The 27992-nt window shown below is 38.0% G+C and overlaps 1 protein-coding gene across 1 annotated transcript; it reads left to right on the forward strand.

Moving 5' to 3' along the window:
* The first annotated feature begins 337 nt into the window (after positions 1 to 337).
* LOC129751142 (phenoloxidase 8-like) lies at positions 338 to 25065 on the forward strand. Its single transcript, XM_055746460.1, has 4 exons — positions 338 to 937; positions 1006 to 1461; positions 23835 to 24462; positions 24531 to 25065. Exons 1-4 carry the CDS (start codon positions 413 to 415, stop codon positions 24974 to 24976), a joined length of 2055 nt encoding a protein of 684 aa, XP_055602435.1. The 5' UTR covers positions 338 to 412; the 3' UTR covers positions 24977 to 25065.
* The last annotated feature ends 2927 nt before the right edge of the window (positions 25066 to 27992 follow it).

A 27992-nucleotide genomic window follows, 5' to 3' on the forward strand; every position in this document is an offset into this window, starting at 1 on the left:
TCTAAGAAATAAGGTGAACAACCTACACGTTGTTGTTTAAGTTATCTGCAGTTGAACTTGCAACACATATTTATTCCAAACAGCGTCTTTAGATAATGCTACCCGATATCTCATATTCGTCGTCGAGAGCATATGAAACGATAGAAACGAAAATAGCAAAAATTGCGCTCGATCCCAAACAAACCGCAACAGAAGTTCACCGAAAACCGCATCGAAAACAAATTATTTGGTTGATCAAAACAAATTTTGAGGATGACCGCGAATTTGCCCAATTGCATTTCTAACGAACTCCTATATAAAGCTAGTAATTTGCTTTGAATCGATATCATTCAACTACAGTTCCCTCGCAGAACTGATTCGGGATCGGTGCTGAGAATTCAGCTAGGCTGGGATTTTTTTAACAAACAATAAAATGTCTGGAAATCGCAAGTTGTTGGCTTTGCTGCAGCGGCCTTTCGAACCAACCTTCTACCCCAAGGACGATGGTAAGACGGTCATCGATCTGCCGGAGAACTTTTTCACCGAAAGGTACCGCCCAATTGGAACCAGTCTGCAGAGCCGATTCGGAAATGACGCTGATACCCGGATTCCGGTGCGTGCTGGCGCTATTCCCAACATTGCTTTTGCTGAGGCTATTGATCGTCGCGGAGGATTTTCGCTGTTCAACAAAAAGCACCGTCAGATTGCAGGTCAGTTGATCGAGCTGTTCATTGGGCAAAGTAATGTGGAAAATCTGATGAGCGCGGCCGCCTATGCTCGGGATCGTATCAATCCGGTCTTGTTCCAGTATGCTTTGGCTGTGGCCATTCAACACCGTCCGGATACCAATGATCTGAACGTGCCCTCGTTCTTGGAGCTGTTCCCTGATGCATTTGTCGATCCAGCTGTGTTCCCCAAACTGCGAGAGGAAGGATCTGTCGTGCAGCAGGAAAATCGAGTGAGTGTCCTTTTCACTGTTTATACTCTAATTCTCATGGATTAACGACTATTTTTCTCCACTCTCAGATGACCATTGACATCCCGTTGAACTTCACGGCATCGGATCGCGAGGAAGAACAACGTTTAGCCTACTTCCGGGAGGATATCGGTGTCAATTTGCACCACTGGCACTGGCATTTGGTGTATCCTGGCGAGGGACCGGATGCGGTTGTGCGCAAGGATCGTCGCGGAGAGTTGTTCTACTACATGCATCAGCAGTTGATTGCCCGTTACAATGTGGAACGGTTCTGCGCCCGATTGGCTCGCGTTAGACCGCTCAACAACCTGCGAGAACCGTTGGCGGAAGGATACTTCCCCAAGATTATCAGAAGTGCCAATGGGCGTGCTTTCCCACCACGGCCTCAAAATCAGGTGCTGCGGGACATTAACCGTGTTGATGACGATGTCATTTTCACCATTAGCGATCTGGAACGTTGGGGAGCTCGGATTGCCGAGAGCATCGATGGTGGATACTATGTAACGGTAAGAATTTTTGGAAATTTTTGTTGTTATTATTTGAGGTAGTCTTTTATTTAGAGGGTTTAGCTTGGCTTGGCTATTAGCTCGGATATGAAATTTTAAATCATTGAACAGGTTCAGGTGCTTGTTTGTGACATTAACCCCCATGAATGCATTAAAAAATGATTGCGGCTGAAGATAACTTTCACTGAAAATCAACTGTTTCCAGCAGTTTAAATTTTTTACTAGACTCTCTAGTACGGCGACCTTGCGTCAAATTAACAGAGTTACAAACGAAAACGGCCGAATGTAGGATCTCTGCTTTGTTAGCGATGGGTCTCGTGTTCCGGCTATCGATTTGACCCCTGTTCCGTTCGCTAAGGCAGTCCAGCATCATCCAGCTTTACTGGTCTCGTTCGAGGTCACTGGATTGTACATTCTGTCGAAAAATTAGCACCTTTCTATCTCGACATCTAGAAAGCGGATTTCCTATATCCTGGTCACCATCGACTGGAAATCTGAACTCGATTTATTGAATAGTAATGCTGCGACTTAAACCTTTTCGCAAATCTTAAATTACTCTATCGAGCACCACGTGCTAAAGTGCACGATTTCTAAGAATTTTCGGACTCCCTAGTTTACGAAAGAACTGCGTAGGCTGGAGACGGAGAAGAGATGTGACCTCAGAAATCACCATAAGCTCGAATCCTCCCAAACTAAGGATGTACATATATCGAAGACTGAACTCCGTTAACAAAATTATATTTTCCGAATACAACGTAAACTCAAGCCCAATTCAAAATCATTCTGAAAGCTGGTCAGCGGAATAAATCTGGTATTCCAACTCAATTGTTTCGAGTACCTTTGCTACTGCTTCAACATCCCCAGAACATGTGGAGAGTGCTGTCTAAAATGTTTTGCCACTCGGCTTCTGCATAAGTTAGGGTTGCCATCCGTCCCTCAAAAGCGGGACATGTCCCACTTTTTTGTTGAATGCCCTACACAGCAAAAATTAAAAGCTGTAAAATTACAGTAAATATCATGTAACAAAAAGGAGCAGGACATTTACCGTAATTTTACAGGTTGAAAAAAAAAATTACGTGTCATTTATTTTTCAGTGTTCATGTTTTTTACAGGCTGATCTAAACTTACAGGCCTGTAAAATTTTATACCATGTACGTTTTTGCATAGATTTTTTTTCTTATTTCAGTAAGGAAATTAAATTTATTTCATTTGGTAATCATCAGATAGTTTTTATTGAATTTAAATTACTTTATTTTTATACAAACCAATCCTTTCACATTTTTTATGATAATTGCTATGATCTAAATCACTAAATCTGTTCCACCTGAGTTTGTATAAGTTAACAATAATTTCTCTTCATAATTTCCTTATCTACAATTTCTTTTAAAATACGGAATAGCTCTAATCACCGTTAAAATTTCACATGACTAATGTGAACATTTAAGCTTTTCAATATTTATCACTGAAACTCTTTCGAAAATCGTTTTCCGATTTTTCATTTTGATTCGAATTCCATTCGCTACAAGTAGCCTGTCCAACGGGGATACATTATAAAACCAAAGTCACACATAACAAGCTGATGCTGCCACTGGACAAAGTACCGAACGTGTGAACCAGGTTTGGATCAATATCGATGGTGGCCAGTAAAGTAATGTAGATCTGGTGCACCTTCACCTCCTTCAGCCGATCTAGTTGTTAAATAAAAAAAGTTAATATTATAAACAAATTAATTTTGAGCACAGTACTACCTACTTCAAAATTGAACAAAGCATATATGTTCAGCTGTTTGTTGATGATGCACTCAATAATGTCGTGTGCTTCACAACTTTTCTTTGATGTTCTTGAGCTACACCTCATATAGCCCGTTTGTTTTAGCAGGTACTTAATCTCCTGTTCGATCAAATTCTTACAGAAGTGAGCCGTTGTTTGGAAGCTAATAAAAAAGAAAACAAACCTGTAACCGGGAGTCAAAAACATTATTTAAAATGTCTACATATCAGGCAAATTGGTTAAAATAACACGTACCTCAATTATATGCAGACTTTGAGCAGCACAGACCAGGAATCGAAATTGAGCAACTCGGTGGTTCCGCCTGCATTTATCGATCCCGATTGCAGCGCCGGGTAGCTGAACGTTTAACTTAAACCTTCTGGATGTTTTGCCCGACGGATCGAATGAAATATAGCGCTAATCGGGCTCATACTGCAGCACAGCTGTCAACGGTTTGGTTGATAACATTCCTCATACTTATGGAAACTCACCGGGGCAAATTCGCTGTATTTTTTTGAGATGACGATCTAAATAGAGTGGAGAAATTGGTTAATTGGGTTCTAAAAATGTTTCAAAAAACTTACCCCTTCCAAGACATACAGTTCGAAAATAATAATTTGATTCTTTTTTTCGCTTGTGTTCCGGCCTCCACCATGGAACCACCGGTAGATAGTTTCAAAACTCGTTCTAAGTCGAAGGCAACATTTTTTTCCCCTTGAATCCGTTGTCCTTGAATGGTTGTCACTCGAATTATGTCGGCACAAAAACGGCAATTCACTTCCGCAGCCGCCATGACGTCGTTTACCGGATCCTTTGCGAAGTTGGTCAAGCACAAAAAAGAATCGAAACTAAACAAGACAAAATAAAAACAAAAACGGTCGTCATCGCGCAAATTTTTGACGTTTTTCCAACAGGGATGCCAGGTGCACTTGAATTTCTATGATCTGCAACTGAAAATCATTGAGCACCTTGTAATTCAACAACACGTAATTTAGTTTCGAACTGTAAAATTATGGCAAATGTCATGCTCCTTTTTGTTACAGGACATTTGCTGTAATTTTGAATGAGTGTTTATTTATTTTTCAAAAAATCAATTTAAAAATACATGTTTTTTTAATCACAGGTTGTATTATTTTACAGGTCACCATTTTCAATGACACGTGATTGTCAAAATTTTTTTCTGTGTACCGTCCCGCTTTTTCCTTAAAATGTACCACTTTTTTTTTCTTGGAGAACTTCCACAAAGTTCACTGATCTACACTAGGAAAAATTAAAAAGTCTCAATTTGAATTCATTTGTTTAACACAGAAAATCTTTCAAATGCGACTTTTTTTTCAAAATAGTATTTTTCATAGTTTAAATAAGACGCAGAATGGTCACTCAAATTCAATATTTGATTTCCCGCATTTTTCTCGAATTTTTCACAGGAAATTCCCGATTCTTGAAAACAGAAAAATCCGTTCTAAAAGCTCTATTTAACGGTTTTCAACCTTTAATAAATGTGTAGATTATAATTTTTGAATTAAACCGAAAAATTTACTAATTCCTAATTTCCGTCAATCATATACGCTATTTCAGTTTTGCAAATGAGATTTAAATTTTGTTGTTCCAAAATTTTCTCATGGCAATGACGCTAAGTTCGGGCTGGTCAAACCCGACCAAATATTCGTTTAAAAGGGCAATAAAGGTCCAAAATCTTAAATTCTAACATACCTTAGAAGATAATCCTCAACGCTCGTAGATATGCTAGGCATATATTGAAAGTTTATTCATTTTGAGAATGTACTTTATTTTTTTCTGAACCGTTTTTTTTTCTATTTAGATATTTAATGATTAGAAAGCTTTCTAAAGAAATCTTTCCTGGTTTTACCTTGATTTGCCCGGATATTTGAAAAAGAAAATAGGGAACATCCGGTCCGGCCCGGTTGTTCAGATTTCGTTAAAAAAAAGCCCAAATAAAGCCCAGATTTATTAACTTTATTTGCAAAACCAAACCAAATCTCGAATGAAGATATTTCTTTTTGCGTCCAAATACGAATTTTTCAGAGCAAGTTTCATCAAAATAATCATGAACGATTTTCTGGAACCTAAAATACGATTTAAAATCTGTTGAAGTGTTGTAGTACCAATTCAGGTGTTTTTTTTCTCGATTTATGTTGAATAATTTCTAGGTTTTAACCAAATTTGCCGGAAATTGTTCGTATTTTGGGTTGAAAAATTTGAAAACAATAGGGCAGATTTTGCTAGGTTTATAAATAAAATAGGCAGGATTTGCTCGGCCCGAATACGAACCAGAAAAAAATATGGCAACCTTACTTGAAGTAAACGACGAATCTCTGACTTCACCTCATAAGCAGATACCGACCCTTAACCGAAGTTCCAAATTCTAACGCAATTTCAATTACACATGGATAACTTTTAATTTCAATTATATGCATAATTTATTGATGTTCGGAATATTGGCTCAAACATTCTATTACTTTAACAAAATAGAAGTTGCAAGTTAAACGATTTTCACCGTGAAAAGAGCGAAACCGTGAATTTGGCGAAATAATGCAAACATTAGGTTTTTTACTATCTTAAACTTTTAATTCTAATGTCTTTAGTAGTTTAAAGGGTTTGTATCAATCAGTTTTGATAATTCTATGTATTTACTAGCAGACCCGGTAAACTTCGTCTTACCATTTTAAACTTGGCGTCTATTTCAATTTTTTATTCGCTGTTTGACTTAAAAAAAGCATCAAATCTTGAGTTGTTAATCGTCTCGCTTTCTTGAACATGTCCTAGTTTTTTTAACATATTCATCTTTTCCGTTTGCTCGAATTGGCCTGCTCAATTATATCGGAATCAAATCTAGGAATTTTAACTCAATTTTACGGGTCTTTTAACTGATTATTCAATAAATATCTCCAATAAATTTTACATACATCTTACATGAATCCTTTTCATTTACATTTCTTTGATTCGGATGCTTCCCGTTGCAAATTCGATTTTTTCAGCACTCAACGTTATCATCAAACTTGGCAAACCTCATGCTAAAAAAAAATCCAATCTTTATAACATGTTCCATAAATAACATATGTTGATTATATCTATGTTCCATTTATTGTATACAATTTAGTTGATTGACTCCGCTTTGCTCGAGTTCACTTTAAGGTTTAAATCGAAATAAAAAATTTCTCATTTATTGGAATTTATTGCATATAAACTTTATGGAAGAAGAATTTTGAAGAGCGGGACAATTTTTTGAATGTTTGCTCAATATTCTGCCTAGCGCAGCACTTTTAGCTCCCGAGTAGCTTTTGATGGTATATTTTCTAGAACTGAAGAAATAAAAACATTAGAGATGATTTTTTTCAAACCACTTTCAAGCAGCTTCACTTTCCTCACATTTGGAAGCAGTGGTTATTTATATCCATATTCTCATCAAAATCATGTCCAAAAAAAAGTTCGCCCTTTTTTTTTTAGCAAAAAATGCTAATTAAATCAAGAAGTCTTGATTTATTGGGTTAATATTCAAAGAAATTTTATTTGGTTTTGAAAGGAGAAAAGATATGATTAAATTTTTTGTTATTCAACCGAATTAAAGCATTTTTATCTTCTTTTTTATCCTTAAATACATACCTGCCAATTTAAACCATTGTTGTCTGATTTAAAATTTCCCTAAACAGTGTTAAAGGTGATTTGCGATTCTGTTTAAGATTATGTGATATTTTCAAGATTCAATAAGATTTAATTGGAACGCAGGTTTTAAAAAATTAAATACATAAAAAAGAAAGGCTACGATGATTTCATGAGTTCATTCGTTTTTCTGGAAATTTTCATGTAAATTTACCTCGACATTTAAAAATTTTAAATATCCGTTCAGATTTAACACTCGGGATACCCTATCTGACTATTTTAGAGAAAAATTGGAATATGTTTCATGACTTTGAGGCGCATTGCCACTTGTTTCACCGTGTGAAATGACAGGAGTTAATTTTATTTTCAACACTTTTAGGTCATAACAAAAACTTATCAAAAAAAAAAAAACAAATTCAAATTCTGCTATCAAAAAAATTATGCTTCTGGAATATCAATCACAAAAAAATGTCAACAAAAAATCGGATCTAAAGTCTCTTCTATGCAGCCAAAATATGTTGAACAAAAACACACATTTATGTTTAGTACGTACTTGAATTCTGTGTAAACAAACAGGGAACCTGTTAACAGTTTTTTGGTGAACGATTTAAAAAAAAGTTAAGTTTATCTAGTCAATTGTTTATTTGGGTCCAACCATTTATGAATTAAGAAATCATGTATACATTTTTTATAAATGATGAACGTTTGCATTTTTTTGCATTCGGCCTTTAAATGAAAATCAATCCTATATAATCCATTTGAAAGGACAGGCTCTTGTTTAATTCATGTGTCTGTTCATTTGCAACGGATTTTGTAATCTATTATATAAAATTCTCTTGTAACGGTGTTTGTACTCCTCCGAAATTGCCCAACCGATTCAAATGAAATTATTTTTAGAATATTCTGTGGGCATGCGAATCGGTTTATATCGAATAAAAACAACAAAAAGTCGCATTAATTGTCCGTAATTATTAAATTTGTAATAAATTGAATCAAATTAAAGTCATGGCCTTCAATTTTTTCGAGATTTTCTTTACTTTGGGCGCCGGGCGGGCGGTTTGTTTTTCGTCTCTATGGTCAAGGCGTCGCAAACAAACGTCGTAGGAGGTTAGTAACTATGGCATAGCATACTGTTTAGTGGGAATATTTGGGCGCGCATTTCTCAACCAAGCATAATTTCGATGCATGTGGTGACCACATGAAGCCTAGATGTGTTTTTTTCTTCTTGATTCCTAGATCATTTGTACAGCACATATGTAGTAATAAATGACGCCCAGATGTGACCCAGATAAATATTTTGCCCATCAAACATCAAACATCAAATTTTGCCCGTTCAAACGATTTGAAAAAAAATAAAACTTCAATTCGTGTTATTTCAAGAAGGAATTGTTGTCTAAATAATATGAATTTAGAACTGATGCGTATGAAATAATGGTATGACTCTTTGCGGACATTTGAAAAAAGAAAAGTGGAAAGACTTGGTTTATAATCCAAAACGCTAGAAATATTTTTCAAACATGTACAAATGTGCTTCACAGAAGTTGTATCATGCGCCATTAAATTTATAGAACAACCACAAAAGCCGTTGCAAATGAACAGACACATGAACTGAACAAGAGCCTGTATACATGATTTCTAAATTTATAAATGGTTGGGCCCAAATAAACAATCTGACTCAATAAACTTAACTTTTTTTTTAAATCGTTCACCAAAAACTGTTTACAGGTTCCCTGTTTGTTTACACAGAATTCAAGTACGTACTTAACATAAATGTGTGTTTTTATTTAACATATTTTGGTTACGTAGGTGAGACTTTAGATTCGATTTTTTGTTGACATTTTTTTTGTGATTGATATTCCAGAAGCATAATTTTTTTGATAGCAGAAGCTGTTTTTTTACAAGTTTTTGTTATGACCTGAAAGTGTTGAAAATAATATTAACTCCTGTCATTTCACACGGTGAAACAAGTGGCAATGCGCCTCAAAGTCATGAAACATTTTCCAATTTTTCTCTACAATAGTCAGATAGGGTATCCCGAGTGTTAAATCTGAACGGATATTTAAAACTTTTAAATGTCGAGGTAAATTTACATGAAAATTTCCAGGAAAAAATGTACTCATGAAATCATCGTAGCCTTGAAAGATTAGTTCTTTTTTATGTAATTAATTTTTTAAAACCTGCGTTCCAATTAAATCTTATTGAATCTTGAAAATATCACACAATCTTAAACAGAATCGCAAATCACCTTCAACACTGTTTAGGAAAATTTTAAATCAGACAACAATGGTTTGAATTGGCAGGTATGTATTTAAGGATAAAAAAGAAGACAAAAATGCTTTAATTCGGTTGAATAACAACAAATTTAATCATATCTTTTCTCCTTTCAAAACCAATTTAAATTTCTTTGAATATTAACCCAATAAATCAAGACTTCTTGATTAAATAAACATTTTTTGCTAAAAAAAAAGGGTGAACCTTCTTCAGTTCTAAAAAATATACCAACGAAAGCTACTCGGGAGCTAAAAGTGCTGCGCTAGGCAGAATATTGAGGGGGCATCCATCAATTACGTAACGCTCCTAGGGGGGGGAGGGGGTTAGCTCGAACGTTACGAATTGTGACATAGGGGAGGGGGGGAGGTATGCTCATCGTTACGTAACGATTTTTTCCTTAAAAATTTCAGTTTAATCGCAGCTTTTTTATGTCATGCAATTTTGGCAGAATGATATGCAAACCAAAATCAGTTTAAAAATTGTAAACTTCAACATGATTGAAACTGGTTTGTAATCTTTCCTCTTTAAAGATTCTGAAATAGACCTCTTTGAAAGGTGTATTAAATATCCGTGAAATAAACTTTGAAAAAAACCCCTAAATTTAGGTTCATTTACCCCCTAGAACTCAATTCAGCCTTAAGACGTAAATTTCACTATTTTTTCTCAATTTATTCAAAAAATGCAATTTTGATGCTTGCGACGAATTTTACTTAATGAAATATATTTCGCATAACAAGTTAGGCTTCTTGAACAAATTAAAGTAAACAAGGTAGATCATCAGTTTACAAGCAAAGAGCAACTCATACCAATACAATCAATTTATTTTATGAGAGAGTTATCATCAATGAGTACTAAGAAGCGATTTGGATAGATCGATATTAATTCCGTTTTGAAGAACGTTAAAAGATTTATGTTGAATATTTTTTTACCTTCGAAAATCAGTATTCAAAACCATGAGGGGGGGGGGGGGGGTAATTATCAGCGTTACGTAATTTTCATAGGGGGGTACGTCGAAGCGTTACAATTTGTGACATACGGTGGGGAGGGGGTCAAAAAAGTGCAATTTTTGCGTTACGTAGTTTATGGATGCCGCCTGAGCAAACACTCCAAAAATTGTCCCGATATTCAAAATTCTTCTTCCATAAAGTTTCATATGCAATAAATTCCAATAAATGAGAAATTTTTGATTTCGATTTAAACCTTAAAGTGAACTCGAGCAAAGCGGAGTCAATCAACTAAATTGTATACAATAAATGAAACATAGAAATAATCAACATATGTTATTTATGGAACAAGTTATAAAGAGTGGATTTTTTTTAGCAAGAGGTCTGCCAAGTTTGATGGTAACGTTGAGTGCTGAAAAAATCGTATTTGCAACGGGAAGCTGATACCTGATATCATTCGGCAATATTCAAAGCATCCGAATCAAAGAAATGTAAATGAAAAGGATTCATGTAAGATGTATGTAAAATTTATTGGAGATATTTTTTGAATAATCAGTTAAAAGACCCGTAGAATTGAGTTAAAATTCCTAGATTTGATTCCGATATAATTGAGCGGGCCAATTCGAGCAAACGGAAAAGATGGATATGTTTAAAAACTAGGACATGTTCAAGAAAGCGAGACGATTAACAACTCAAGATTTGATGCTTTTTTTTAAGTCAAACAGCGAAAAAAAATTTAAATAGACGCCAAGTTTAAAATGGTAAGACGAAGTTTACCGGGTCTGCTAGTTGTTCTATAAATTTAATGGCGCATGATACAACTTCTGTGAAGCACATTTGTACATGTTTGAAAAATATTTCTAGCGTTTTGGAATATAAACCAAGTCTTTCCACTTTTCTTTTTTGGAATGTCCGCACAGAGTCATACCATTATTTCATACGTATCAGTACTAAATTCATATTATTTAGACAACAATTCCTTCTTGAAATAACACGAATTGAAGTTTTAATTTTTTTAAATCGTTTGAATGGTTTTGATTTGATCGGCAAAATATTAATCTGGGTCACATATGGGCGTCATTCATTACTACATACCTATGTGCTGTACAAATGATCTAGGAATCAAGAAGAAAAAACACATCTAGGCTTCATGTGGTCTCCACATGCATCGAAATTATGCTTGGTTGAGAAATGCGCGCCCAAAAATTCTCACTAAACAGTATGCTATGCCATAGTTACTAACCTCCTACGACGTTTGCTTGCGACGCCTTGACCATAGAGACGAAAAACAAACTGCCCGCCCGGCGCCCAAAGTAAAGAAAACCTCGAAAAAGTGATAGCCATGACTTTAATTTGATTCAAATAACTACAAATTTAATTATTGCGGACAATTGATGCGACTTTCTGTAATTTTTATTCGATATAAACCGATTCGCATGGCTACAGAATATTCTAAAAATAATTTCATTCGAATCGTTTGGGTCATTTCGGAGGAGTAGTACTACAAACACCGTTACAAGAGAATTTTATATAATAGATAGAAGTTTACCTTACACAAAGAATCAACTTTAGTTTATAATACTCTTCTCCACAGTTATCTATCGATTTCTCTTCAAAGCCAAAACATCTAAAATATCAATTCAATAGTGTTATTTTAATAAAGTGTTTCATTGAGTGATGCTATTTCATGGAAAACAGTCGTTCAATCTTATATCGATTTCTTTTAAGCCGAGATTCAATGCAACGGTGTAAAAGAACTGTATTTTTGATCGTCGTCAATTTTCAAATGAGGCAAATTTTGTAGTTTTTAATTATTATTTTCACACTTTTGATTAAACAAAAAGTTTACCATTTTTATAAATGTGTGAATTTGCACTCAGAGGGTTGTGCACATGTGTGAATTTGCAACTCAGAGTTTTGAAACTGTATTTACTCGAAACAAGTTTTTGGCTTGAAAAGCCTCACATAACCTTTATGTGATAATCCCCTCTTTACCATATTCTTAAAAAAAAGTTTTTGAGTCACTATAGCATTCAAACCCATGCTTCAGATTTGCAATATTAGAGCGGCTAACCTAGCACAAACAACGCAGGGCACATTATCAACTCAACACGCAGTGTGACGTTGAAATACTTATGTCGATCAAAAACACGTTTTAAAATTCCAAACGACCATTTGAGACACTATTAAGATCTATTCAGTAAAATGTATAAACAGTTCAATGAATTTTTTACATTAAATGTGCGATAGAATCGAAACCAAAATCGTGACAAAATCGAGCGTGAATCTGGCGAGTAGCGAAAAAATCTAAAAGTGTTAAAATAACCCTTTTAACACCTGATGACGATAAATTGTTGTTTGATTTCTATGCATTATTTTGCTCATGTTATGAGACCTATATTCCAAAAGTTAAAAATATAAAATAAGTGCATTTATATTCACCATTCTCCGTACACAACGTTGCTTCTGAATTTTGTAAATATCTTACTTACTTAATGATCCCGCGCCGATCCTCCGGTGCATAGGGCCGTGGTAAAAGACCTCCACTGTTGACGATCCGGAGCCAGCGTCTTCACCTGGTCCCAGTCAAGATTCTCGTCGACAGTTCGGATTTCAGCGGCTAGGCTTCGCCGCCACGAATTTCTGGGTCTGCCTCTTCTTCGATGACCTTCTGGATTCCAATCTAGCGCCTCTCTGCAAATCTCGTTTTCATCTCTTCGCAGCGTGTGCCCAATCCATCTCCACTTACGTTCCCGAATCTCGATTTCCAGCGCCTTTTGATGACACCGGCGATGTAGTTCCTCATTCGAGATCCAGTTGCCAGGCCACCAAGCGCGGATGATATTCCGCAGGCAGCGGTTTACAAATACTTGCAGTTTTCGCGTCGTTACCGCATATGTGCACCAAGTTTCGCACCCGTACAGCAATACGGATTTGACGTTTGAGTTGAAGATTCGGATTTTCGTTCGTAGAGAGATCTGGCGTGACCACCAGATGTTTCGGAGACTCGCAAACGCAAATCGGGCCTTTCTGATCCGTGTTTCGATGTCTTTTCTGGTACCACCATCAGGCGTTATCTGGCTACCAAGATACTGGAACTGTGCAACCGTGTGCAACCAAGATACATTACCGTGTGCAACCTGGCGTGGGAAATTAAAGCATTACCCTTAAATCCATCCTTTACCCTTCCTTCTACATACTCAATCCCGAATCCTTCCTTTTCCTTTAACCTTAAGGCAGCAAACAGTGAATAGTTTTAAGTAGTAGATAAGCAAAAAGCAAACACACACTACACTTAAAATGTATCACCGTCGGGGGTCCGTCAACAGTTTTTTCAAACTTCTTCGGTCTCAATAAATTGAATTGAAGTAAAAAAAAAAAAAAAGCACTCCACTTTCTCAACTTGTTGCCCAGCTACCATGAAACTGGAGGGATTTCCTGTGTTGATCTCCATCGACTTGGTCTTTCCGACATTGACTTTGAGACCTGCTGCCTTGGAACTTTCGGTGAGGTCGTCGAGTTTGCTCTGCATATCTGGTTGTGTTTGGGCGAGCAAAACAATATCGTCAGCCAGGTCAAGGTCGTTCAGTTGCTCCATTGTTGAAGGATTCCACGGCAATCCTCGGTTCGGTGCACAGTCAATCGATCCAATCAGAATCTCATCCATTACGATTAGAAAAAGTAGCGGTGATAGAATACATCCTTGTCTCACTCCAGCAGTTACCGGGATTGGTTCGGACAAGACACCGTCGTGCAAGACCTTGCACGAAAATGCCTCATACTGTGCTTCGATGAGATGGACAAGTTTCTCTGGGACCCCTCGTCGCCTTAGAGCCGCCCAGATGTTTTCATGGTTAAGTCGGTCGAATGCTTTTTCGAAATCAACGAACACCAGCAGAAGAGAGTCCTGGAATTCGTTGATTTGTTCCAGTATGATTCGTAGCGTTGTGATGTGGTCCACACATGATCGTCGAGATCGGAATCCAGCTTGTTGCCGTCGGAGTGTAGCGTCTATTTTCTCCTGGATCCTGTTCAGAATCACTTTGCAGAGTACTTTGAGGGTTGTACAGATCAACGTTATGCCTCGCCAGTTACCGCACTCTGTCAGGTCTCCTTTCTTTGGGACCTTTACGAGGATACCCTGCATCCAGTCGGCCGGGAATGTTGCAGTATCCCAGATGTCAGCGAAAAGACGGTGCAACATTTGTGCTGATAGGGCAGGGTCGGCTTTCAGCATTTCAGCAGGGATGCAATCGATCCCAGGTGCTTTGTTGGATTTCATGTTTTTGATAGCCGCTTCTATTTCAGCCAGCGAAGGCGCTTCCGAGTTGACGCCATTTATGCGACTTACTGTTGGCGCTTCGAGCTGCAGATTCTGTTGGCCATCGCTATTCGTGACTCGGAAGAGTTGTTCGAAGTGCTCAGTCCATCGTTTGAGCTGATCTGTTCGATCGGTCAATAACTGACCTGCTCGGTCTTTTAGCGGCATTCTTGCATTAGTCCTTGCACCACTGAGGCGGCGAGAAATGTCATAAAGTAATCGGATATCTCCATCGGCGGCGGCTCTTTCTCCCTCTTCGGCTAGGGAGTTTGTCCAGGCTCTCTTGTCTCGTCTACAAGCTCGTTTAACTGCCTTTTCCAGCTCCGCATATCGTAAGCGGGCGGCTGCTTTGGCTGACCCGGTACATGCCTGCTCAATTCCGACTTTCGCCTTTCTCCGATCATCGACCATCCTCCAAGTTTCATCCGACATCCATTCACTCCTTCTTCCACAAACTTTACCGAGAGTACCATGGCTCGTCGTGATAAAGGCATTCTTGATTCCACACCACTGTTCTTCGACTGTTCCGTCTGTCGGCAGCTCCGAGGCTCGGGATTCTAGCTGTTCAACGTATGCCCTTTTCACCTCTGGATTCTCCAACCGGCGGACGTCGTATCGACACCCGACTTTCTCCTCGCGCCGTTGGACACGTGCAACTCTCAGTCGTATCTCGCCAAGGACGAGGTGATGGTCAGATGCAATGTCTGCGCTTCGCTTGTTGCGGACATCAAGAAGGCTCCTTCTCCATTTTCGGCTGATGCAGATGTGGTCAATTTGATTTTCTGTTCGGCCATCTCGGGATACCCAAGTGACCTTATGTGCTGGTCGATGGGGGAAGAGCGATCCACCGATCACCATGTTGTTGTTGCCACAAAATTCTACAAACAGCTCTCCGTTTTCGCTCATCTGTCCTAGGCCATGGCGCCCCATGATGCGCTCTAGGTCCTTAATTTCGGAGCCAATCTTTGCGTTGAAGTCGCCCAAATGGATTTGAATGTCACCCTTCGGAATTCTCTCAACCACGCTGTTCAGTTGACTGTAAAACTGCTCTTTCTCCTGCAAGTCGGCAACGTCAGTTGGCGCATAACACTGGACCATTGTAAGGTTTCTAACCCGTGTTCTAAATCTGGCTACGATTATTCTTTCGTTTATCGGTTCCCATCTAATGAGGGCCGCGTAGGCCTGCGGGCTTAACAGGAAACCAGCTCCTCGTTCCCGAGTAGCATGTTCTCCTCGTATGCCAGAGTAAAGCAAGACTTGCCCGGATTGTGTCTTGTGTTCTCCAGTATTAGGCCAACGGACTTCGCTCAGTCCCAGAATTTCAAGCTTGAGGCGGCTAGCCTCTCTAGCAAGTTGTTCCAGTTTGCCTTGTTGGGCAAGGGTTAAAACATTCCAAGTTCCAATTCGTGTCCGTGTTTTCATGCTAAAAGTCGTCGCCAAAGTTCCAGGTCGGTCATTTCTTTCGGATTCCGTAACAATTTCAAATCGGGAGCAGTAGGTTGTTAGCCTAAAGTCCCTATCCCGCGATGGGGCTGCCATCTTGGCCTTAGCTGGCGGGAGCCGCATTTCATAAATTCAGCCGCTTGCTGCAAGACAGACGCTGTTTGAGCCGCCCCTGACCTGGAGAACAGACGCTCGGTTGTTGTTGCACGCCGCCCCTGACCTGAGGAACAGACGCGTGCTGCCACCTTCTCAGTCTGCATGCGACCAAAGCATCCACCGGGGTTGGGTACCCGATCTCCGCTTAGGTTACTCGCACCCCAGCCGGCACCGCGGGGAGGTAGAGATAGGAGTTGTGAATAAGAGGTGATATGACCACTATGGGGTCTCGTGTTGCACATTATCCACCGTTTACCAGCCTTTGTAAATATCACTCCTATTTTAATTTTTATTGTTTTTTTTTGTAAACCTCCGCAAATGCGGCGATTTGGTAAGGTATTAAAAGGGTTAAAGACCGAAAAGAAAAACCGAACCAAATCGAAAAATATCATATTTTCACCAGCTAATTCTCAGTAACAATTGGAAACTGAAGTCTACAACTTAATCATTTTTAAGTTCCTTAATGTTTCGAGTATAATTTTTCAGAACACGGTTTGAATGTTAGTTACCAAAATTTTTCAGTTAAAATCTGTAAAATCGGTACCGTCAAACGGGGCATCATACAAAAGCAGGGTTAGATGCAACATTTGTATACCACAACACTCATTCAATTTTTATTTCAATATACTGTAATTAAGTTTTCATTGAATGATAACAAATTGATGATGCATAGTTTTTAACATCATGAAAAAGTTTTTTAAAGTTTTTGATTGTAATTGAAAAATAAAAAAATCGAGCAAAAGATGTACAAATTTTTACATTTTTCGATGCCATAAAAAACTTTCCACAGTATGACGGATTGGCTTAATGATATCACCTACAAACTTTATATTGCTTTCATTATACTATACCAACACTATTGGTGTATAAATATTTCTCGGACAATCGCCAAATGTTTTTAAATAAATATTTTTACAATTAAGTAAGCTGTCTGGGGCTAAATGCAACAAAATGCAAATCGGAACTAAATCTCATAAATCGCGTTTCCATATGCTGGGATATGATTGTTTTGCATTATGCGTTTGTTAACATTAAAATTTCATCCATTCTAAGATTTATTTTCATGATTTGAGCTAATAGAATATTTTGTAGAATTTTATACCCCTAAATGTATGCAGCAGATTAACACTTTTTTCTTAAAAACATTTTTGACAGAAAAAATTAAAAATTGGATGCGCACAAAACTAAAAATTACTGCAATTGGTGCTTTATGCGTTATGACATCACAAATGAATCAAAAACTTTAAATTTTCAGACGTTTTCTTTTGATTTTTTATTAATTACAGAGTTTGTTGCAACTAACCCCTTTTTCTTAGTAGGGTAAAAATCGCATGTTTTTGTAAATTTAAAAATAACTGGTAAAACCAATAATTTTTCTGACTACGTCAGTTTGGTGTCCCATCAATCTTAAAACTTTTGATGTACAAGAGCTACGATTATCTGTAAGCATTAAGATTTTAGAAGCCATTGAAGTTGAAAATTGTTGCATGTTGCCCCAGTTGACGGTATATTCAAGCTCGAAAAAATCGGTATTCGGTATGAAAATTCCAAAAATTGGTATAAATACCGATTTTTTTTTCAGAAGATTTTAAAACCAAGTTTTTTGAAAGAATGTTGAAAAAAATGCTATTTTGATAGTATCGAGATTTCAAAACATTATTTTTTTATTCTGTTAAAGAGACAGTTCAATGCGGCTGTATTTTGTTATTCACTCTAAACACAATTATCATTTAGTATTTTTGTGATTCATAATTCTCTGTATTGAATTCCTCACAGGGGAACAGCATTTCTGGTGCCTACGTTTTAATAACTGGTTTTAGGAAATTTTGGCGTGCCAAATACAAACCTTTTGACAAATAAGAACTGCGAAACGATTCGGCTTATGGTTTTCAAAATATCAAAAATTCAATTTAGTTCAAAGTTTCTCTACAATTTCGTCAAAATTCCCGCTTTTGGTAGATTTAAAAAAAAGGAAGGAAAACTACATGTTCTTATTTTCTCAGAAATCAAAATTGCTTACAATATTTGGAAATGTTGATTTTTGAGAGAGAAACTTCATTTTTGGAATATTTGTAATGTATAATAGCTTTGCCAAAAAGTGCCTAAATTTATTTAATGAATTAGATAGCTCGAAAAAACGAGCAGACAAAAAAAAAACTCAATGAATTTCTGGAATCAGCGCTCCAAAATTAATCAAAATTAGCTCTTATATTCTTTGCACTTCGAATTTTTTTTGTTGATTTTGTTGACTTACGCTATTTATCCCGAGCGAGCTAATCTTGGTTCCTAAGTTTTAAACATACAACTTCAAGATATAATCTATTTAAGTCTTAAAGTTTAATCTGCAATCTATCATGTTATCCGATGATAAAGATTCGATCTCAAGTCATAGAAGACAAAGATCCTATCGATCACACTGAGACTTGCTGCCTATCACGATTTTATTGAAGACACTAGGATTATATCGAAATAAAAGAAAATGAAAAAAATAATAATTTTAACTGAATTTTGAAAATATTTTTTTTGTCTGAACGAATTTTTCAAAAATCGATATGTTTTGCCAAAAATTAGTATTTAATATATACAGATTCTTGGTCAAAAGTTTCGTCAAAAATCGGTTTAAATACCGAAAAATCGGTAAGTGTGGCATCGCTGCCTTTATCTGTAGTTCCCATTCGATTGGACAACTACGGAGCCAGTAGTGTTTTCACCTTCCTCTAATTAATTTTAAAGGTGATTTAAAAAGACATACACCGTCTTAGCCGATTTAGGCTTTACAGACTGAATAAATGACGTGGACAACTTAATATTAACATTTAACACCCAGCACCGAGATGGGAATCGAACCCATGCCATCAGTGGACCAGCGATTACCGTCTTACCACGCTAACCACTCGACCACCGAGACGTACAAAAATTTAAAAACATCTCTGATTTTTTTCCATATACTGCTTGGTAGACAAAAAAAAGAGTTGTTTCTGAATAGCGTAAACGAATGCAAAATCAATCAATCAAGCAAAAAAGTCAGTTTACTTCTATGTTCACTCTTAAAATAATCGCCTACATGCTCTGACTGTTTTAAATATTCAAACATAATTCACTACATCATTGAACTGCGCGATTCATGCAGCTGACAATTTGTTCAGATAACTGTTGCGTTTGACTTCACATTCGAATGGAAATCTAAAAGAAAGTTGCAAGTTCACTGTTCTCATGAAAAGGGTTTTCTAATTACAGCACAATTGAAAAAAATATGTTCATTTTCCAATACACTTGGCACCCTTGAACATCATAAAAAAAAAAACAAAACACGAACACCTGTGTATCGGTTATCGATTTTAGTACCGGAAAATGAGGTTAGGGCTGAGGCCTCTTGTTGAGGTGGTGTTCGTGTAGAACTGTCAATATATCTTAATACTTGGTCTGTTGATTGAGTTTACAAATAAACAAATTGAATAATTCAACACAGGTTTCAGTGGTGGAATAAAATTATCTTAATTTATTTTTGGGATTTTAAACCAACTGGTTTATTCATCCCAAAAATTATCTTTATTCAAGTTTGCTCGTCAAATAGACATAGTCAGCGGAATGAATCTGGTATTCCTACTCAAATGTTTCAGGATGGCAACACTGCGAAGTCTGATTGCAGAATCAGTGATCTCTTTGCTCAAAAATTCTCGAGTACCTCGAGCTTCAACATCCCCAAAAAATGTGGAGAGTGCTGTCAGGAATAACTAATATTTATATTAACGATAGCTATTATGTCACTATTCTACACTTGTATTCCCTAAAAGAGTAAGTACTCATTTCTTAATAAGTATTCCGATGCATCTCAGGTATCAGGTATCAGAATGGGGGTAGGCTTAATAGCGGCACGTTATCCAAACATACGGGAAAATTGTGCCTAGCCTTTTTTATCCAAGATTTCATCATTTACCTGAGAAACCTGAAAAACCTATAAAACGAAGAAATAAATTCAATCTGTTTAAGATGGCATAAAGCCTTTCCACTAGGGATTATTAGCATTAAAGCTCTTTTCTACATTCGGTAAGGAATGATAGAATGTTTTTTAGGTTTAATTTCTTAAACTCAGATTCGCTTAAAGCGTAAGATCCCAGAGTACGAAAACGTAGTCTGGCAAATGAGGGACAGTTACATATAAGATGGAAGGGATCTTCCACATCTGATTCACAACTACCACATACTGGAGATTCAGCACGCTGAATGTTGTGCATGTGATAGTTGAGTTTACAATGACCGGAGAGTGCTCTGATCAAGATGCTGCAATGAGATTTATTTAAAGTTAATAAGTAACTCGATATGATTGGAGATGGTTTTTCTAAAAATAATTTAGTTTGACGATAAGTGTCCAACTCTTCCCAGTATCGTTCATGTTGGTTAGAGGACCAAGTTTGAATTTGGTTTCTGAACCAACATGGTGATATTGGGACAGCCGGCTCTGGTCCGTAAAATTCCTTTTCCGACCCAGCTCTAGCGAGTTCGTCGGCGCATTCGTTTCCAAAAATTCCCTTATGTCCGGGTACCCATAGAAGGTTTAATCCATTGCCTTCAGCAAGTTCTTCGATTGCTTTCCGGCATGCGATTACCAGTTTTGATCTAGAACTGGAAGCACTGAGTGATTTGATAGCTGCTTGGCTATCTGAACAGAAATAAATTGTTCTGAACATAATCTTCTTTTGAAGTGCAATTTGCACTCCATACATAATAGCATATAGCTCAGCCTGAAAGACTGTACAATATTTTCCTAGAGGTTGAGCATATTCTATGTTCAACTCGTGACAGTAAATTCCTGCACCTGCACGGCCGTTTGATAATGAACCGTCAGTATAGAATACAATATGAGAGGACATTTGGTCCTCTACGAAACCTGATAATCATTCTTGAGGAGAAGGAAATTTGACTTTAAACCCCATGTAGGGAAAACTACTCGAGAGTGTTAAATCGTTTGGCGCTAGATTAAATTTGTTTAATCTAACTAATTCAGGCCACACATTTGTATGACTCGATAATCTTTCGATATTTCCTGACAGCCAGAGACCAACTGCCTGTAGACGAAAAGCACATGAGAAGGCTTCCTGTTTTAGGAACAAGTGTAGAGGTTTGATAGAAAACAGAGCCTCTAGTGCTGCAGTAGGAGTTGTAGTGAACGATCCGGACAACCCCAAAAGACACATTCTTTGAAGGTGATTTAGTTTAGTCCGAACTGTTACAACTTCTCTTTTCTGCCACCACACTAGACACCCATAGGCCAGAATTAGTCTTACTATTGTGGAATAAATCCAGTGAATATGTTTAGGTTTGAGTCCCCAGTTTTTTCCGATTGCACGTCGGCATTGTCCGAAGGCCATGCATGCTTTTTTGATTCTGAATTCGATGTGATCAGACCAGTTTAATTTGGAGTCAAGAATGACACCCAAATATTTAACTTGATTAGACACGGTGATTTCGGAACCATAAAACAGCAGAGGGCGCACCCCGCGGGTGATACGTTTTTTAGTAAATAAAACCATATTAGTTTTTAGAGGATTAACTGAAAGTTCTACATGAGAACACCATCGTTCAACAGAGCGCAGAGCTTGTTGCATTATATCAAATAATGTGCTTATGCACAAACCTCTTACCAGCAGAAGATAATCATCTGCGAATCCATAGGTTGGTATTCCACGGTCATTGAGTTTTCTCAACAAGCCGTCTGCAACTAGGTTCCACAAAAGAGGTGATAGTACACCTCCCTGTGGGCAACCACGTGTGCTAACTTTTGTTATTGAAGCCTGTCTTAAAGACGAATGAAGATTCCTGTTACTTAGCATTGCGCTAATCCAGTTAGTTATAACACTAGGCACTCCATGAAGTAGTGCCGCATCCATTATTGATGTAAACGAGACATTATCAAATGCTCCTTCTATGTCAAGAAATGCTCCTAGACATGATTCTTTCTGTGAAAAACTATTTTCAATGTTATGTACTACGTTGTGCAGAAGAGTTAATGTTGATTTTCCTGTTTGGTATGCATGTTGTGTCGCATTAAGCGGATGTTGGGCAAGGCATTCTTGCCTGATATGATGATCAATTAAACGTTCAAGTGCTTTTAATAGAAATGAACTTAGACTAATAGGACGAAAGCTTTTGGCTTCGTCGTATGATGATCGTCCCCCTTTAGGGATGAATTTCACGGCTATCTGCCGCCAAAGTTTAGGAATATATCCATGAGCAAAACTGCTTATCATTATTTTTCTTAATATGTGTTTGAAAGATCGAAACCTTTTTGAAGCAAAACTGGAAATAAACCGTCACTTCCAGGAGATTTGTATTGAGCAAAACCATCGATTGCCCATTTGATCGTTTCTGTAGTAACTATTTTCCGAGCAAAATGCAAGGAATCTAGACTTCCAGAAAAGAACTCAGGCTCTACGATGAATTCGCTTCAACCTTGCCAGTGGGCTGGCCATCTGGGCTGGCATGATAGTTCCCAGCAAACGTGAAATCGTATCAGAAATAACAACTTAAGTCGTTTAAAATGATGTTGTGAATCGCAATTCCAAATGCATAGTGAAAAGACCGTATAAAATGTCGTCTGAAGTCAGTTTAAATCGGACATGGTAGAAAGTCCGCCATGTTTTTTAAATTTTGAAATGATTTTGCGGGAGCTCGCGCGGTACTTCAAATGAGAAAACCATCGTCATGTTCTTATTACAACTAGCAGTGCATCCAGATTGCCAAATAAAAATCAGATGGGATGGAATTGAGTTATATTGGCCAATGAGAGAACTGGACAATATTGTCGCTGGCAACGATTTGAGGGTTATGCGAGCACAATCTTTAGAAAGAAATGAAATTTATAGGTATATGTTTATTGCCGCCACTTTGGTAGATAAATGCTGTTTTTTCAACTTTCATTCGATCATTCTGTAATGTATGTGGAACGTATATCAAAACAGCATAAGAATATATAGCTACACAAATATTTTCTGGGAATTGTTCTTAATAATGAATTGACTCAAAACAAACGGAGAACCAAAACAAACTGTTTCGGTTTTGCCGACGGAGCAGCAGATTTCCTCGGCAAGGATAAAGAACTTCGTCCGCATCGGTTCCGAAAAAGTTTCAGCACCTCCCCTCAAATCGCAAATTGAGAACGCTGAGCAGCTTACCATGCTTTGCCCCCTCGTTAACGCCCTTGTGAACGCATCAGCTGACTGATCTTCAGTAAAGATCTGTCGCAAAGAAAGCTGACCGCTTCTTACAATATCCCCCATGAATGCATACTTTAAGATGCTTATATTGCATCCGCCGATAAGTCGGCGTCTCCTCCAGGATGCAAAGAATGTTGTCCTTCATCAATGTGAAAGGAGCGTTATCCACACCCACCTTTCCTATAATTTCTTGAAAAACTTTCCTATAATGCCTTCAAAAAAAAAATTTTGGATCTGAAGGGAAAATATTGAAAAAAATTGTCCAATTTCCGAACAAGTGTGTTTTTTCATACAAAAATTGAAATCCAATCCCTCGTTTAAAAATAACAAAAAGCTTTTCCGGCTCTTTTCCGACTACATAATTAGGCTGCCTAGAAATTTATCTGATAACGAAATATTTTTATTCCAAAGTTATACATTGTAACAATCTCTGTTCTGTAGAATATTTGTGAGTATTAGACATTTAAGGTTTTATATTTTGGACTAATTTCGTAGTACACGAAATTGAAAAAAATATTCTTAAACATTTTCTGATATAAACTTTTCGTTCAAGTTTTTCTCTTAATTGGTATAATTTGCATAAACATAAAATCATGCTAGAAATTTCATTCGTTTTCGATAATTTTTCTTTAGGCCAATGGACAACGCATGCCGCTGGATGAAACTACCGGTATCGACATCCTGGGTAACCTCATGGAACCTTCCTCGCTCTCCGTGAACAGCCAATACTACGGAAGTTACCACGGCGATTTGCACAACGTGATTGCCTACAGCCACGATCCCGAGAACCGCTTCCTGGAGGGCTACGGCGTGGTTGGAGAGTTCCAAACCGCTATGCGAGATCCCACTTTCTATCGTTTGCACAGCGAAGTTGACAACATGTTCCACCGGTACAAGGCTACCCTGCAGCCGTATCCGGCCAATCAGTTGAACTACAACGGAATCCAAATCCAATCGCTGGCCGCTCAACTTAACCGTGCCAATGCCCCACCCAATGTTCTGCTGACCTACTGGCAGCGTACCCAGGTTGATTTGGCAACCGGGCTTGATTTTGGACCTCAAGGAAATGTGTTTGCTGCCTTCACTCATCTGCAGCACGCACCGTTCAGCTTCCGGATCGCAGTTAACAACACTAGCGGATCGATGCGTCGAGGAACCTGTCGCATCTTCATTGGACCTAAAACGGACGAACGTAACATCCCACTGACCTACCAGGAGCAACGTATTCTCATGATCGAGTTGGATAAATTCACCGTTACTTGTAAGTTTTCCCTGAACATGACCTAAAATTAACGTATCTTGATTACCTTCAAACACTTTTTTTTCCAGTGAACCCCGGAGTCAACAACATCGTCCGTCGATCGGAACAATCCAGTGTTACCATTCCGTACGAACGTACCTTCCGGTCGGCTGCACCTTCAAACCAACCGGGAACCGAAGTGTATCGCTTCTGCAACTGCGGCTGGCCTCATCACTTGCTGATCCCTAAGGGTACTGCCGAGGGTATGCAATTCGATCTGTTTGCTATGATCTCCGACTATTCCGGTGACACCGTTAACCAAGAATTCGATGAGAACGTCGACTGTAACGATTCGCACTCTTTCTGTGGACTGCGGGATCGCCTCTACCCGGATCGTCGCCCAATGGGTTATCCTTTCGATCGCCGAGCGGCCACCTCAGTTCGTACCCTGCAGGACTTTGTGGGCGCCAACAGGAATATGGCGTTGGCCAGTGTGAATGTGCGGTTCACGAATACCGTTATCGCAAGAACTTGAGCTAGGTAAAGTGATAGAAATGTTGTAACAATTGGCTACGGATTGAAGGAACTGAATTTTGTTAAATAAAGCTATGTTAAGAAAAATGAGGTGTACTTTTTTTTGTTTCTGTAAATAAAAATTAAAACTTAAAAGAATTCCAACTAGTGAGAATAAACACTAAATCTTGTAAAAGGTTGTGGTGACTCAATTTAGCTGAATCGGACTCGTAGTTTTTTTTTTACCGCATTCATGGTTTCATTGGAAAATTTTTCTTCTTGAATGGCGACTGTTAAAAAATTTCAAACGAATTTTGACATTGTCAAAGGCTAGCTTTTGATGACAGTAGAAATTCAAGTTGATTAAAGGGTGATACGGTCAAAATTTGGTCAAGGGAAAACACGTGTAAATCGGTGAAATCGTTTATTAAAAAAAAAAACAAATTTAATTTCTTTTACAAGTTTAATTAGAAAAAAAATCAGGAAAAATATTCAGTTAGGCTTCCGCTTTTCCAAATCCGAATTGCCGGGCCTTACGCTTAACCCCTGCCATCAGATTTTGTACAGCCATCTTGTACCTACACCTTCTTCGCCGCAGAAAGCCAGTTTGCCTTGAACTGCTTCTCGTCCTTAGCAGATTTTTTGGTCTTCTTTAGGTTCCGCTTGACTATAGCCCAGTATTTCTCAATTGGGCGGAGCTCTGGCGTGTTGGAAGGGTTCTTGTCCTTGGGAACCACCTGCACGTTGTTGGCGGCGTACCACTCCATGGCCTTTTTACCGTAATGGCAAGATGCCAAATCCGGCCAAAACAGTAGGGGAGGATGGGGATACTTGATCCTCTTTTCTTATTTTCATCATATTTTTATGAGAAAATTTAGCAACTCGCCGTCTTTTGCATTTTCTGACAGCGTGTAATTTAAAGTTAATATGCTCCAAAATTTAAAACGATATATGAACTCGTAAATGAGCTAGAAGCATTTTCGTAAGACTTAAAAAAATTGTGATATTTTTTAAGTTACAGGAGACTTAATCCCTTAAATCAGGGTACCCTGACCCTTGCCAAAAATCTAATAAAATCCGAAGATAAAAGGTCCGTTGACTATTTCTTGCAATATAAGTGCTCGTTTCACAGTTTTCACAAGTGTTAGACAAAGAGAATTATAAAAGTTGGTCTTCTACCCTAGAGGTATTGCATACTTTTAGGCGCAATTTTCTAGTTTTTAGATAATTACAGTATTTTTAGCCCTTTTCAGATATTAGTAATTTCATGATAACCAATGATCACGATCCATTCAGATGAAAAATACATCTTTTTGGATTCTAGGGATCAATTATACCCATAACATACATTTTGGAAAACTTCTTCTTAAAAAAATTAAGAGTTTACTATTGCCACAGAGAACAGACGTACAAGCTAGCCCACGAAACTTGTGTAAAATCCCAACACCCTTTTTGAACTATTTTTTGTTTTTTGGCTACGATTATGCCTTTTCGAAAACTGGGCACTTTAAAGATGATTTGTAACTCTTGAACGGCTCAATAGATGGCACTGTTTGCAGTCAGTTTCTAACGTATTTTTTTGGTGATAGCATTTGAAATTTTACACACTTTTTTGACGGTTTTTTGTTCGAGCTTGTACGTCTGATTTCTGTGCTATTGCTTTGAAAATATGGCATGATGAAGTTCATATTATACTCTAACGATTGACATAATAGAATACATATGTTTATAATAATTTTTCCATTTGAGAAACATTATAAAGTGATAAAAAAAGATCTTTAAATCACATTTTGTAAAAATTTTCAAACAAAGTTCAATAACTCGAAAATTAAAATTTTTGAAATTTGTTGAGATAACAGCATTGTTGTTTTGCTCTGTTTGGCACATTTTTCTAGAACATTTGATATTTGTAAGACAGTCCTGTTCCGAAATATAGCACTCTTTCACGTAAACTTCTTGGTTGACAGTCCCAGAAGCTATGAAAATAGTGCTTTTCAAGCCACAGGTACAGATGGCTTGCCAAACCAGATATTTCTTCGTGAACTTTGACAGTTTCATGTGCTTGAAAATATTTGCTACCTTTCCTCTTCCTTTTACCGTATAAAACTCCTGTCCCGGATGCTGCTTGTAGTCGGCTTTGACGTACATAGGTTTCGTCGTCCATTACCACGCTGTCAAACTTCGTCAGCATCGTCGTGTACAGCCTTCGGGATCGCGCTTTGGCCGTCGTATTTTGTTTATCATCGCGATTTGGAGTCACTACCTTCTTGTAAGTCGATAGTCCGGTTCGTTTTTTGGCTCGATGCACGGTTGTGGACGATACACCCAGCTTATTTGCGGCATCTCGGAGAGAGAGGTTAGGGTTTCGCTTGAAACTACCGGCAACACTCTTTGTCGTCTCAGCGGCTTCCGGTTTTCGATTTCCCCCCGATCCAGATTTCCTGGCTGGTGAAAAACGTTCCCCAAACACTTTAATTACATTTGTAACGGTTGATTTGGCAACTTTTAGCGATTTTGCCAGCTTTGCGTGCGAGCAGGCTTGCCATTTCTCTAACGAGAATCACCGACGTGCTCGGTTTTCGATTCTCGGTAGAGATTCACTGAAACGCACCGCAGAGATTTTTAGCCAAACCTCTGTAGAGAATCTGTTAATCAACACGACAGAGCGAACACACACTATAGTGAAAAAATGTTTTCACCACGGAGAGCGACAGCGACGGCAGCTGGCTTGGCTTGTTGCGTTTACCAATACATACGAAGCTGAACCACTCGCCCGAAACATTCATCGTTTGTTGATGCTATTATTATGCACACCATCGTGTTTGTTTTTGTCTTTGCTTTTTCGTGGCTTAAACCAGTCGGTCCTGTGTTGTCACCGGGGTGCTCTACAGTGACAAATTGTCGCACGCCGGAGCTATTGGAATTAGGTGTGTGTGGCTTTCGAAACCGGGGTGCGAATCAACTGTGGAGAGGAACAAAAAATCTCACCCGGGTGAATTGCGGTTATCGCACGGGGGTGTTTTATTCTCCGTTCTCCG

The sequence above is a fragment of the Uranotaenia lowii genome, chromosome 3, assembly GCF_029784155.1.
Source record: "Uranotaenia lowii strain MFRU-FL chromosome 3, ASM2978415v1, whole genome shotgun sequence".
In the NCBI taxonomy this organism is placed as follows: Eukaryota; Metazoa; Arthropoda; class Insecta; order Diptera; family Culicidae; genus Uranotaenia; species Uranotaenia lowii.